The sequence below is a fragment of the Onychomys torridus genome, chromosome 23 (assembly GCF_903995425.1).
Source record: "Onychomys torridus chromosome 23, mOncTor1.1, whole genome shotgun sequence".
Classification (NCBI taxonomy): domain Eukaryota; kingdom Metazoa; phylum Chordata; class Mammalia; order Rodentia; family Cricetidae; genus Onychomys; species Onychomys torridus.
Window position 1 is genome coordinate 6,434,163 of NC_050465.1, and position 14,334 is coordinate 6,448,496.

A 14,334-nucleotide genomic window follows, 5' to 3' on the forward strand; every position below is an offset into this window, starting at 1 on the left:
GTCTTAGTTGAACTAAGCTCAACACCATCACTCTCCATTCAAATGTCCCTCTGTAGTCATAACTTTAGTGGCTGTGACTGGTCAGATCCGAGGCCCAGATGAACAGCTTACCCAAGCAAACATGGCAGGTGAGGACATTCTTCAGGAAGTCTTTGAGGTCCCCCCTTGCAGGCAGAACCAGGGCATGTCCCACTGCTGTATTATTGATCTAGTTTAGACAAGGGGAGATGTTGGCATGGACACACACATATGGAGTCATTATGCAAACAGGGAGTGGTAACATGACAAAACCAATGAGATAATGTTCCCTTGGCACAGCACCTTATCATGTGGACTCTGGGAATGTCGATGATGGATTAGGCACTAAGTAAAGGGTCTGGCACATCCCTGTAGACAGTGGGGGCTAAAACATTATGGTAGTGGCTTCAGCGGTGGCAGAAGCTAGCAAACACTAGTCCATCCCTTTCCTGTTCCTACTCCAGTTTAGATAGTGACAAGAAAAAAGAGACTATCCCTCCCAGATGAAAAGGTCCTACCTATCATAGCTGTGGGCATGTGGCATCCATGTAATGAATGATGGATGTGAATGAGTGAAGGAATTCCTGTCTGATCTATGGAAACCATAGGAATCTCATGTGCTTCTGAGTCACTCAGTTCACACAAATTAAGATGAAAAAAAAAAAAATGTTCCTTCATAAGAACTCATGGCCAGGAACCCAAGTTGAATACTGAGTTCCAAACTCAGTGTCTGACCCCAAACCAGCCTAGTTTGGCAGAATAAACACCGAGGGACAGTGGTACTGATGGAACCATAGCTTGCTGACACAGAGAGAGGTGATCCCCACTGGCAAGACACAAGAGCCCACATCACCCAGGGTCACCTCACAAGACAGAAACCCAAGACACAGAGGGGGGTAATAAGGACTAAGGACATCTAATTCTGGTCAGGGGCTGCTATCCTGTGTATCTATTATCCATGTGTCTTGACTATTATCACTAGAAGTGGCCTGAATAAACACTACTGGTCAGTTACAATTAAACACACAAGTGAGAACAATATGTGTCTTCTCCATAGGCTATCCTAGGGGCCTAGCTAAGGAAAGGTTTCACAGTGGTGGAGATGTTGAGGACACTCAAATTTTGAGGACCTCCCTGAGAGGCTGTAGGCCCCATGACCAGCTCTGGTAGTCTCCTCCAGAACAGAGTGGAGTGAGCTGTATCCAGTACATGGGTCTCAGAGTCTGGTGTCCCAGCAGCTCCTCTGCGCTTGAGGCCCTCACTAACTCCAAGATCTTCTTAACCAAGGGGTGGGAATAAAAGTATAAAGCTTAGCAATGTGTTATAAGAAGCAAATGCCCAGAACAGGGTCATGAAATTCAAATTGAGCCATGTGGCAGAGCCTTGCTCCCTAGCTAGAACTATCAGTATGTATGATAGGACCTGGAGAGAGTAAGTTATAGTCCTCTGGATGCTGGTCCAGTGCTGAAACCATAGGCTGCTCTAGACACCTCTCAAGAGATCGCAATTGAACCAGCCCCATTAGGACCTTTTAGAAGCCATAGAGCATGAATCCTTCATGGAAAGCATGGCATGCCAGAGAACCTTCTCAGGAATAAGAGGGAGGGGTACCAAAGCACCAAGAACAGACCTGCAGAGCGTTGGTGAGCTGTCTGTCCTCCTGGCTGGTAAGGAACAAAGGTGTGATCCCTGCATCTGAAAGCTTGAGCATAGCCTCTCGGAGCTGGGGGGATGCTCTCGTGGGCTTATTGCTGAAGAAAATGGCCACTTTTCTCATCAGAAATCCACTCCTCACACGTTTAAATGTATTCCTGGCCACAAATGACATCGCAGTCTCCAGGCTCTGTTGCTTAGACGTCAAGGCCACTTGGAGATTCTGAATACTGTCCAACAGGGCGGACTTCTTCTTGGAGTCGGCAAATCGGATCTCGGTGGTCACTTCATTGTTATAGGTGACCACAGCCACTCGGGCACCCCTTGGACAGTTGCTCTCAGCAATGGTCAGATCTCCCACAATGCTCAGGAGCACCTCTCGCATCCGGCTGAAGGTGTCCTGAGTGACCCCCTCAGAGGTGTCCAGGGCAAAGGCAAGTTCTGTTGGGAATACAGGGCACTCCAGGGGCCCTGTGGAGAATGGGTTTTCAGAGATATGCTTTACTCACCAAAGGAGCCCCTTCTCCTCAGAAGAACGTGAAATTACCAATACTCACCATAGCAACAAGCTATAAAGGAAACAAAGAGAAGAAAAGATGAAAGCCAGGTCTGTCAGGTGAGAACAGCAAGTGTAAAAACATGATGTGCCATAGGCAACGGAAGAGCAAATACTTACGGCATTTGTCTTTGATGTTTTGGATGAGGGTGCATTGCTTTGAAGGAAAACAAGCATGTTAGAGAGAGCAGGTGACAGGTGAGTAAGACAATGAACAGTTCACTGGGAACGCTCACTACTTACATCCACAGAGTCGCCGCGGTTGCCCTTGTGACCCTGTAAAACCAAACGAGGACAGTCTGAGAGAGGAAGCAGATGAGTGTCCAATGAGAGAAGGGACAAGAGAGGACGGGAGAGCGCAATCGAGTCATGATATGTACACACATGGAAATGACAGAGTATAAGGAATTACAGTGGCCTGTACAATTCATGTGTGTTAAGAATTATAATAATGAGAAAAATAAAAACAAAGGGTCTGTCTAGTCATAGAACATGATGGGAAGTCATAGACACTGCATAACCTTGAGCTTTTCACAACCCTCTAGATTAGATTCCATCATTTGAGCAGAAGACAAAGCATTCTCCCTAGGCAGTGAGCTGGCTTTGAAGAAGCACCCTCACACCTGGAAGCTCACTGTCCATCCATGTAACTCATGAATCTAACCGCAACCACTTAGGCCCCTTTCAACTGTCCTCGGCAACAAACACAGCTTCTCCTGAGAACACAGTTTCCTCCACTATGCACATTCTGCACAGCCTGGTCCCGGAAGAAGTGAAGGTAAGGAATCACCGCATTGTCCCCTGAATGTCAAAAGTCCCTCATCTCTGTGGGATTCTACCCTTAGGCTCTTGGGACAGACTTGCAACTGCCCCCTGTGTCCTGTCCCCATGTTTTGTCAACCTGATGGTCAAGCTTTGTGGGCTACTTGGCCGTCTTTCCCTGAAGCAGTTTCTCTTGGCTATTAACCTGAAACAACTGTGAGTCACCCCGATAAGTGTATCCGTCCTCAGTCTTGCACCCACCACATCCACAGGCTCAGCCTTCTTCCCTTTGCTTCAAGCAACACAATCCCTCAAATTTTCCCTCTAGGAGTGCTTGGCCAGCTCTTGTCTGCTCTTCCCTGAACCTCGTGCATTTCAATAGAGGGACAAACCAAATAGGGAAACAGTGGTATTAGCCACAAAAATTCCTCCTGGGCCCTGGGAAAGTATGACCCATAGGTTCTAAACAATGAGTCAGCGGCTCCCTTGGGAATTTATAGACAAAGGAAGTGCTCCCCAAACTCAGATTTGGCCTTGTTGGGCAACTTCTTCAAGATACAAATAAATGTACTGCAATTTGCTCTCTGAACAAACCTTTAGTGAGAAATCATAAAGACCATTATTATAAAATTGCCTGGATTACAGGGTGGCATATAAAACAAATTTATAACTCAGTGGTAGAGTGCTTGCCTGGCATAAATAGGGCCTTGGATTCAATTCCCAGTACCACAAAAAAGTTATTTGTTTTCTTATTTATGGTTCTGGAGACAAAATCCAGGATCTTTCTCACGACAGGCAAGGCTCTGCCATTGAGATCCATTCCCAGTCTCCATAAAACACTTCAAAGTGTATTTTTCAAAACTCAAATGTACTTCCCTCCGCCATGGCATCAGAAGGGAAGTAGTTTAATAAACAGATAGTCACACAAGTGCAGGAAGCTGATGGGAAGTTTTCAGAGATCAGATGCCCCCATTACCCTTCCTTCCACCCGATGGCTTGTTAGGAATTGGGGGGATACTTACAGATGGCCCTGGGTAGCCAGGATCTCCCTTCTGTCCAACTATCCCTGGAGGCCCTGAATTTCCCTGGAGGAGATAGAAGATGGGACAGTCTTAGCTCATGTAGGTGGGAGGGTGGGAGGAGAAACCTATTCCAACCTTCCTCTGTGAGAAGTCTCTCACTGCAACAGGGCTTGATTGTCTCAAACTTCAGGGGTAAAGGACAAATGACCCCAGAGAGTTTCCAGGGGCCTCTACACTGTACACTCGGGCAGGTTTGAGTAAGACAGACAATTTTCCCAAATCATCACTAGAATTCCTGTGTGTCCAAGAGAATTCTCAACTGCCAACCAGTTAGATAATTGTTCATGAACACCAGTAGCCCGTTGTTTCGAAATGATCTAGACTGACTGTTTTTACTGGTCAAATTAACTGGGTAGTCATTGTTATTAACTGTATTTCAGGCTTAAAGAAAACAACTGTTAGTAGCTTATCTCTACATCTGGACCATGAATTGAGATTCCATCCAATATTAGGAGGGTAGGTGAATGATCACTGAAGGCATTGGTGCTAAAGTGAGAGGTGTCTCTGAAACAGGGGAATGAGGAGCCCACAGCTCAGACATGGCTCACCTGGGATGCTATAGGCATCCTGACCAGCCCATACCCCCCCATTAAGCCCTGCTCCCTCACATCTGAACAAACATGGCCAGATGGGACTATGAAGACTGACACCATCCAGCCTGGGACCTAAGTCTCCCTGGCATCATCCAGAAGTAATCTGTGGGCTAGTGACTTTTGAGACATGCTAAAGAAAGGGCTGTCAGGGCCTCCCCCAATGGGGCATGGCTGAAGGAGGACAGTGCAGAAAACAGCAATGATAGGCCATGAGGACATTGGTTTGAAACTTGGAATTCCCTTCTACTGCCTGGGCCGTCACTGATCAGGCTGAGCAAGAAGAATATGGTCTTTTAAAGGCTCAGCATCCCATCCTGTTACCATGAACCTGCTCATTCCCACCCGCAGCAAGGTGTGGGCGAACTTACCCTTCGTCCTCTGATACCTTTGGGTCCTGGTGGTCCATCTGCCCCTGGCTCACCAGGGGTACCCTGGGAAGAGAGCCAAGAAATGACATGTCAAGGTCTGCAACAGAAGGTCCTGCTGAGGATACCTGGGGCAGGATTCCAACAGGGCATCTGGACCATACTTTCCAAATAGTTCACAGGTTCCCTTCTGCAAATGGCTCCATTGTATTGGTGTTGTTTGAAGAAAGCCTAAATTTATTCCATCACTGCTGTTCCTGCCACGTGGGGTATGGCATTTACAGGTCCCCACTTCTTCCACTGTCCACATAATTTATCTCAAGCACCATGGACAACGAGCACGGCCCCCTCCACCCATACAAGAGGGGACATCTTAGAGAGTCAGAGACTTTCCCAGTGTGGCCCTGTCCTAAAGGGGCTGACGCAAAACTGAAGTTGAGATATTCTGATTTCAGCACGTGGGAAATCCCAGGCTTCTCCAGAAGCAGTGCCGTGCTCCATCACCCAGGGCACTCACCTTTGGTCCTGGATAGCCAGGGAATCCTCTTTCTCCCTGTAAAAGACAATAAATGCCTGAGTGTCAGGTCCCAACCTACAGCCATCTAAAATCGATTTTGATTCAAGGTGTGAGAAGCCATCTTGGTGACTCTCAACAACAGAAGCTTTGTCAGATACTTACTTTTTTGCCTCTACGTCCTTCGCTGCCAATCCCGTCTCTCCCATCATCTCCCTAAGGAGAATAGAGAGAAGGTTATCGCAAGCCATTGCATAAGGCACCTCACAACCACCATGTCACACTGTCCCCACACCCTCAGCAGAAGGTGAGGTCATGAGTGTTTTCAGACCACAAGACAAGAGAAGGAAGTCTTCCCATCTCTGTCCTCCTCCACAGGGGTGAGCAAGGTCAGAGATGCTCAGGTCTATGTGACCATTTATCTGTGAGGCTTCTTCAAAACAGGGACGCTGACCTTGACCTCTCAGACTTCCTGAGTCTTCTGAGCTTAGGTCTTACTCTCCAATCCCCAAGCCCTTCATCTCCTAGCCTGCCACGCATTCTAGACAGCCTTCCTCCAAACACGTGGCTTCTCTATCCCCAGGCCTGTGCCCACCATCATGCAAGGCATTCAGAGTGAACACTGCTAATCACTCCACAACAGGAGAAACATGCTGGGAAGACATATTGATACTTTAAAGCATGGGATTATAGTCATCTGCTGGCTGGCACTTCTACAGAGTCTTCAGGAACAGTGGCTTGTTTCAGAGAAACCCCCAATAGCCTATAGATTTCTTTTTAATTCATAAAGCTGACAATGAAACAAAACCCACTTTGCAATGAGCAGCTTTCACACTTTTCAGCCATATTCCCAATAACTCAAGCAGGGAGCCACAAGCCTCTCTAGGTCCCGGCTTTCTGCACCTGTCCTCAAGATCAGTGAGTCCTGCAGGGCACTGGGTGGCCTTACCGTCTCCCCACGGGGTCCACGGTTCCCGATGCCTCCCTTCGGCCCTGGCTCTCCTGGCTCGCCCTACACAGGGGAAGAAAGGATGACACCCTGAGTGGAGGCTGGCCCATATTTTCACCTTTTAGGTTTCCACGAGGTCGATTTTTAATTGTAATAAGTCAGGCACAGCGAGACAAGCGCCCCATGCTGCCTCACGCCTGAAGCGGCAGAGGCTGACTTCATGATAGAGTGGAGACCCATGATCAGCAGGGAGAGAGGAGTGGGGGTCAGAGCACAAACGAGTACTAGGTACCAGCATGCAGTCAGGCAGGAGGGGGATGTTCTAGCAGGTACTGTGAGATGGCTCTAGTTCATAACAATTTATTATGTATTTCAACCAGGAGAGTTTCAAGGGTCCCAAGACAAAGAAATGACCATTTCTCTGACCTTCTCATTGTGTGTGTGTGACATTATCACAGTGTGCCCTATAAGGAGAGGCTGTCACACACACAACTTTAAAGGCTCAGGAGGTGCCTTTGCTACCAAGCCTGACAACCTGGGTTCAAACCCTGAGTTCCATGTGCAGAATCAAGAAAACAAAATCCCGCCCAACTGTCCAGTGACTTCCACATACCCACTGTGGTGTGCACACAGCCACATACATGACAGACAGACAGACAGACAGAGGGACGAATGGATGGATTAAAATTTTCAGTAAAAAACAAAATACTGACTACACTTTTTTTTCATGATCTCACTATGTAGACTAGGCTGACCTGACATTTACAGTAATCCTCCTGCCCCACATTCCCACCAAGTACTAAGATTATAGGCATAGCCACCACAAGTGGCTATGTAACTACCTTTTTTTTTCCATTTTTGGGGGGGGTTTTGAGACCTCTGTGTAGTCCTGGCTGTCCTAGAACTCACTATTTAGACCCAGCTGGTCTCCAGTTCACCTGTCTCTGCCTCCTGAGTGCTGGCATTAAGGATGTGCCCCACCACTAATTGTAACATTCAGTGGACGGGGTGTTTGTGACCGCTGACACACAGGGGTCAGGCTGAAGGAGAAGGAGGGCAGGCAGCAAGGAGGTGGCAGCATCCAGTTCAGCACAGGCCTCTGTCCTTAGCCAAGCACTACTGTTCTCCAGACAAACCTTCCTCCCCAGGGGACCAGTTCTGCCACGTTCTCCAGGAGCCCCAGCTGTACCTCCACTTCCCTGTAAGACAAGAGAGGGGTGCACACTGAAGCAACAACTGTCCAGACCAAGGATCCTGGCTGTCCCCTGTCAGAGGTCACAGGTGACCTGTCTCACCCACAAATCCCAAGCACTTGGTGATATCCAGCGCTATCCACTCAAGCCCACAGTCTCACAGAACGGCTCCTGCAGAGTCCACACTGTCAGCCACTCCTGCATCAGCTCCACCAGCCAACACACACTCCGGCTGTCACACTCAGAGGCTTACCCGAGGTCCAGAAATCCCTTGTTCTCCAATCAGGCCTGGGGGACCAATGGGACCAGGAGGACCCTGGGAAGTGAAAGGCCATGTGTCACAGGTGAGTGCTGTTGAGCTGAGCCTATGAAATCCTACTACATCTAGGTAACCAAAGCGTGGTAACAGCTCAAATGCTAAGCAACCAGTGAACGGGAAAACCATTCTTCATCCATGTGGTCGAATATTATTCAGCCATTGAAAGGAGTAAAATTCTGGCGTGTGCTGGAACATGTCTGGAGTTCCAGAAAACTATACTAAATGAAAGAAGCCAAACATACAAACCCACCTATCAAATCCAGATAGGCAAATCCATAACGACCAGTGTTATCCAGAGGTAGAGGGCATCAGGGTGTGGGAGGCAATGAAAGTGGGGGGCAACAGGATGGAGGGGGTAGGGTAGAAGATAACCGCAGTTAGGGTGACAGTTGGGGGGTTATAAGAGTGAGGGGACACGGGTGGAGATGACAAAGGTGGAGGGTAACAGGTGGGGGTTGATAGGGTAGGGGACAAGAATGGTAGAGAGCAATACAGAGGGGTGACGTGCAAAGCCTCCTTTGGGGTTAGTAAAATGTTTTAAAACTATCACCCAATATGATGAACGCTCTGAGCCCTGTGGGATTGCTGGTAAAGGTCAGATCTGTGTTATGTGACCATCACCCCAATTTAAAAGGGACAAGGGTCTCCGGGGAATACTACAAGGCATGTGTCATGCTAGGGTACTGACCTGTGAGCCTCTGGTACCCTGCTCTCCCTCGAAGCCTGGCTGGCCAGGACCGCCCCTGTTGCCCTTGGAGACAAAACAAGCAGGTCAATAACCCCAGCTCTCTGTTCTGGGCTGAGGAAAGGGTACAGATGGCTAATGACAGGAGAGGCGATGAGGGATTGGGGGATGGGGGGGGTAAGAGGGGGTGGTGGTAGCCATCTCTCTGAGCCTACACAAATGTCTCTTGCCTGTTCCACAGGGCAGCTTTGAGAAATAAGGATATTCTGGACTGAATCCTCCATGGCGCAGACAAGAAGGCCAGATACATGGGCATGCCCGGCAGCGGGCTGCCTAGAACTCCACCTGTCAGCCCTCTCCCTTCCTTCCACCCACTCTGGAAATCACATGAAACACCTTCTATTGTAGAAGAGGCTGAGTTTGAGAAATGATCGAGAAGAAGGCAGAGGTTTTGTACACTGTTGGCCAGGGAGAATATCTTAAATCCCTAGGTTGACGGTGTCCCAGAGTCTCCTGGGGAGCTGGGTGACTGAGAGACAGGAGACATGCCAATCCAGTCCACTGGCTCACCTTAGCTCCTGCAGGTCCCCTTCGGCCGAAGCCCCCCTGTGGGAAGAAGCCATATGACTTTGAGGAGGCGATGGGGGAATGCTGAGTCCTAACACATGTATCCACCCATTGTAGTGCAAACTCCATGCCAGAAACTAGCCAGTAAATGAGTCTGTCTAGGAGCCTGGTGAGCTCACAGGGAGACCTCCCTGCCTTCTTTCCTCCCCCATCGCCAACAGGTTCTACTTCTGTGCTATGTCTGCTCATTACTCCAGTGGAAGTTTGGGAATGGCTCCTGACCTGCCAAGGAAAATAATGGCTTCTGGCTGTAGAACCCAGCCAGTTCCCAGAGAAGAATGAGAAGCAAGAATTCCAACCTTCCTATTGCACTAACTTAGCAGAGCTGGGATGCTTCCCTGTGGTAGAGAGAGTCCTGGGTTCTCATCCCTCCTGGCCAAATACAACAGGATCAACCCCAGTACACACACGTGAACCTGAGAGTTGGGTTTATGTCTTGGCAGTTTCTCCCTGGGTGTTCCAGAGGTGAGCCTTAGTTTAAAACTATGTGGGCTCACTGCAGAAGGACCCAGGGCTTCCCTGCCTTGAGACTGATCCAGTGGAGAGCTGGGGGAAGGGATCTGTGGGTGTGCTAGGCTATCTAGGCAAGGCCAGGGGCTTTGTAGGAACCACATTCTCCAACCCCAGGGTGGTTATCCCAGAATGCACAGTAGCTACGCCTCAGCCTCCACAGTGCTGTTCTCCTGCCTTGGGTCAGTGTGACTATGAGGGCCCCTCCTGTCCTGCATAGAGCAGCAATCCAGCTCCACTCCTCCCATCCATCAGACTCAGTGTTTTAGTGCTCACTGGCAGCCTGTAGAGGCCAGAGGAGGCAGCTGAGGAGGGCTCTGACCTGGTGGAGCCCATCTTGGTCCGTGTTTGGCAGAGCAGACTCCTCAGGGAAGGGACAAAAGATCTGTCTGTTGCTCCTCACCCTGAGGCAAATTTACTGTGTTCCATCCCTTGGCACTTAGTGAGCCCCTCAATTGAGACTACAAGAGGCCCTGAGTTCCAACAGGAGTTTCTGCCTCCTGCACGGTAGTGAACATGACCATACCCCTCCCACCCCACCCCACCCCACTCCCGCCCCCTGCACTGGACTTTCAGCCCTGTCCTAAAATTGTATTGAGAGCTGGGTTAAAACAGCTGATGACTGCAGCCCTTGTCTCCATGTGCCTCAACCATATTAACCCCCACCACACCCAGACTTTTACCTACAAACTCAAGTTCACAAGCCTATATGGTAAGCATTTGGCAGACTGAGCTAGCTCTCCAGTCTAATGTCCAAACTTTTTAAGATAACACTTGAGTTTTTGTTTTAGGAACTTAGAAGCCATTTGAGTGCAAGGGTGTCACGGCTCTGGGAAGCCCTATGCCTCAGGAACTCACTGTGACTGTCAACTGATGGGCCCAGCTCTGCTGGGGATCCTGTCCTGAGCTGCCCAGACCAGACCAGGCCCCCCACCACCACCACTAACTTCCTGCACTCTCTGAGGACTGTGACCTCCTGGTCACTTCTTCCTCATCAGGAGGGATTCCTCTTCTCCCGGCTACGGGGACCCTGCCTTCTGCTTGCCTGGGCCCCGGAAGCTTTCAATGGGCTTCATAACAGTTATGGCTTCACCTTGGCTTCCACATTTCTTCTGTGACTAAGTGTGCAATGAGTTGTTCAACGACACACATTCCAGAAATGTATCGAAAATACAATGTGCAAAACCACAATGCACCTAGTTTCCTTATGTGAGTGGCACCAAAAAAGAACAAAAAAAAAACCCAAAAAACCAAAAACAAAAACCAAGAGTTACACAAGCAACAAGTGTCTGCTTCAGCCTTCTCCCCTCTGCCCTCAGCAGCCAGCATCAGCTGTTAGGATGAAAACAGCAAAGACCTTTTTCTTTTTTCTTTTCTTTTCTTTTTTCTTTTTTTTTTTTTTTTTTTTTAAATTTTTTTTTTTTTGGATTATTTAGTGTTTTCTTTGAAAGGAAAGAACAAAGGACCGAGGGAAGGAGAAGCAACAGGTGATAGAAAACAAGGAATAAAAATTTTCTATAAGCAACAAATTTGGTGTAAAGATCTACATCTTGCCTTCTGCCTTATCCCATGGGAACACAAGCATGAAGCATGCTAGCTGTGCCCTGTGAAGGCCCTATGCTGTGCCCTGTGAAGGCCCTATGCTGTGCCCTGTGAAGGCCCTATGCTGTGCTCTGTGAAGGCCCTATGCTGTGCCCTGTGAAGGCCCTATGCTGTGCTCTGTGAAGGCCCTATGCTGTGCTCTGTGAAGGCCCTATGCTGTGCTCTGTGAAGGCCATATGCTGTGCTCTGTGAACACCCTATGCTGTGCTCTGTGAAAACCCTATGCTGTGCTCTGTGAAGGTCCTATGCTGTGCTCTGGCACCTCCCTGACACCTCCAGAACTGTGAGCCAAGCAACATTAAATAAAAAGCCAAAAGCTACTCATTTTAAATTGATGCGAATTGTCTTGTTTTGGGTACTGTGTCTGTACAGCCTAAAATACAGACAGTTTCAGGAATGGCTCCCCTCCTTCCCCAGTAAGGAGCTGCTCCATATCAGAACACCAGACACCAGGCACCAATCTCTTGCCACTGAGCAGCCTGGCAGTACACAGCAGCCTAAGATACTCACATCCTTCCCAGCATCTCCTGGCCTTCCTGGGATGCCATCTCTGCCTGGAAGACCCTGGTGTAGGGAGAAAAAAACAGTCTGAGATTCTCACCTGCAGACAACATTACCCTCCCCCCCACCCTGCACGCGCGCCCAGATAATGCTGCTGGAGATATGGGGGGGGGGGGGGTGTGTATTCCCAGGAGGCAGGTCTGTCAACAGAAGGACAGAGATCCGGACACTCTTTGGGAATAATGCTGCTGGTCTCACAGACTCTGCAGTTCATGGGGGCTGCAGTTGGTGATTGACACAAGAGTCAGTTTTCTGCCTTGAGCACAGAGGATCTCTGGGTATGGATCACTGTACCATGGGGCCGATGTCACCCGTCTCTCCTTTGGGTCCTCTCTGCTGGCTGTCCCGTCCTGAGTCACCCTGAAAACGACATGGGTTGGGGAATGAACCCCATATGAGGAAAGCTACAGCCACTGGAATTCTTAGTAGCAGCATGAAGGGAAGGCTCTCAAAACAGTGCTCTGAGCTACATCCTGCCCAGCTAATGGCCAGAGCCTAACCATGGCCCTGACTGGGTGGCATAAGTCCTTCCCTACTGAGAACATTCAGCTCATTTTCCATCCTCTACCACAGAGGCAGGTGGCCTGTACAACAGGCCATCTCAGCAGTGGTCTTTGGCTTAAAGGGTTTCCAAACCATGAACTACAGAGAGCTACATAGGTTCACTTTTTAAGGCGAGCACAAAGTGTCTCAGGAGGCATTTTAGAAGATACACATCTACCAAGTGACATGCAAATGTTTGTTGTACTGGAAACAAATCGGCTCCAATGTCCCCCCAATTTGAAAGGATAAATTTCATATTTTATCAGCACATTTTAAAGCAATTTCAAAACGTAAGCCACTCCTTTCTTCTCCCATAGCCCCCCCCTCCCCCGCCCAGAAATCCACAACAGAGAATCTTCCTTACCGGGTCGCCTCGAATGCCAACGTCTCCTCTCTCTCCCTTCTCTCCTTTGGGTCCTTTGTCGCCCTGAATTGGTCACACAGAGGAAGTGAAAAACTTGACATTTCCGGCAGAAATTTTTGACAGGTATTTTATCAAGTGTTTGAGATTTATAACATGATGCTGTGAGATATATACACATGTGGGATGGTTGCTATGGTGAGGAAAAACGATTGTATCTATTGTCCCACTCAATTGCTCTGTTTCTGTGATCAAAGCAGCTGATGTCTCCTATTCTGACTGGAATTTAATATAGCAGTATTTATTAATTATAGCTTTCATAGCGTATATTAGAACTCTAGATCATTCATCAAAATTACATTCTCCCTTTTTGTAAGTCTCACGATAACACCTGTTGCCATTTCCCACTTAGCGTGAAGCTGGAAAAAAGGCACTTCTTTTCTAAGATAAATTTTCTTCTCAAGTATGTATGTGTGTCTGTGTGTGTGTGTCTGTGTGTGTGTGTGTGTGTGTGTGTGTGTGTGTGTGTGTGTGTACCCGAGTGTAATGTCTGCAGAGGCCAGACGGGGGCATTATATCCCCTGGAGTGGAAGTTACTAGCAGTGATGAAACATTCAAGCTGAGTGCCAGGAACTGAACTGGGGTCCTCTGTAAGATTACTATATGTTTTTAACCACTGAACCATCTCTTCAGCTCCCAAATCACATCAAAACATTTCTGATGTGTTTGGCTAGCCCACAAATGTTTCCTGGGGAGCCACTCAGTGCCAGGCATTGGGAACTCATTTATAACAGAACGAACTCAGTCTCCACCCTGTAGAACATGCTTTCTAACAAGGAAATAGCATATAGGGTGTGACAGCTGAGAGGGGACATCACTCATACATCTACACACAAACCCATGGAATGAATATTAACTGGTCCCTGGAGACAGTCTTACATCTTCCCCTGCCCCTGGGAACAGTGAGATAAAGGGACACCTACCCTTCTTCCAGGACTCCCCTGTTCTCCAGATGAACCCGGTAACCCCTTGTCTCCCTGTAAAGATAATGAGAGAAGGTCACGTGATGTGACATCTCCTCCAGACTCAGCTGCTGGTAACTGGGACCTCAGGAATAGAAGCAGTTGGGACTTGGGAAGTAAAGTCACCCACCTCTTCACCATCCAGACCATCCAAGCCTATTTCTCCCAGTTCACCCTAAGAAGAAAGACACAGACAGTGAGTGGAATGAGTTATCCCAGCAAGGGAAAATAAGAAGGACTGGGGACATACACATTCAGACAAACAAACTTCAGTACCTTCTCTCCTGGGAATCCTCGAGAACCCTGGACGGTAAGGGAACAAAGGAAACATGAGTGGATCAGGGCCAGTCCCTCAGGACACATGCCAAAGGATGACCCCCCACCCCGGCCTGCGTCTGAAAGCCCCTGGCTCTGAGGGT

At 48.6% G+C, this 14,334-nt stretch overlaps 1 protein-coding gene across 1 annotated transcript in view; it reads right to left on the minus strand.

The window, feature by feature from the left end:
• The window catches only part of Col6a3 (collagen type VI alpha 3 chain), a 78,638-nt gene that overhangs the window by 14,302 nt on the left and 50,002 nt on the right, over positions 1-14,334 (minus strand). The window contains exons 16-35 of the mRNA XM_036173825.1: positions 14,192-14,218; positions 14,046-14,090; positions 13,877-13,930; positions 12,897-12,959; positions 12,284-12,349; positions 11,939-11,992; positions 9,260-9,295; positions 8,693-8,755; positions 7,939-8,001; positions 7,629-7,691; positions 6,493-6,555; positions 5,709-5,759; positions 5,547-5,582; positions 5,033-5,095; positions 4,012-4,074; positions 2,471-2,503; positions 2,348-2,384; positions 2,229-2,240; positions 1,649-2,142; positions 112-208 (exon numbers count right to left, since the gene is read on the minus strand). Of these exons, the coding sequence (XP_036029718.1) occupies positions 112-208; positions 1,649-2,142; positions 2,229-2,240; positions 2,348-2,384; positions 2,471-2,503; positions 4,012-4,074; positions 5,033-5,095; positions 5,547-5,582; positions 5,709-5,759; positions 6,493-6,555; positions 7,629-7,691; positions 7,939-8,001; positions 8,693-8,755; positions 9,260-9,295; positions 11,939-11,992; positions 12,284-12,349; positions 12,897-12,959; positions 13,877-13,930; positions 14,046-14,090; positions 14,192-14,218 (1,483 nt within the window). The remainder of the gene's footprint in view (positions 1-111; positions 209-1,648; positions 2,143-2,228; positions 2,241-2,347; positions 2,385-2,470; positions 2,504-4,011; positions 4,075-5,032; positions 5,096-5,546; positions 5,583-5,708; positions 5,760-6,492; positions 6,556-7,628; positions 7,692-7,938; positions 8,002-8,692; positions 8,756-9,259; positions 9,296-11,938; positions 11,993-12,283; positions 12,350-12,896; positions 12,960-13,876; positions 13,931-14,045; positions 14,091-14,191; positions 14,219-14,334) is intronic.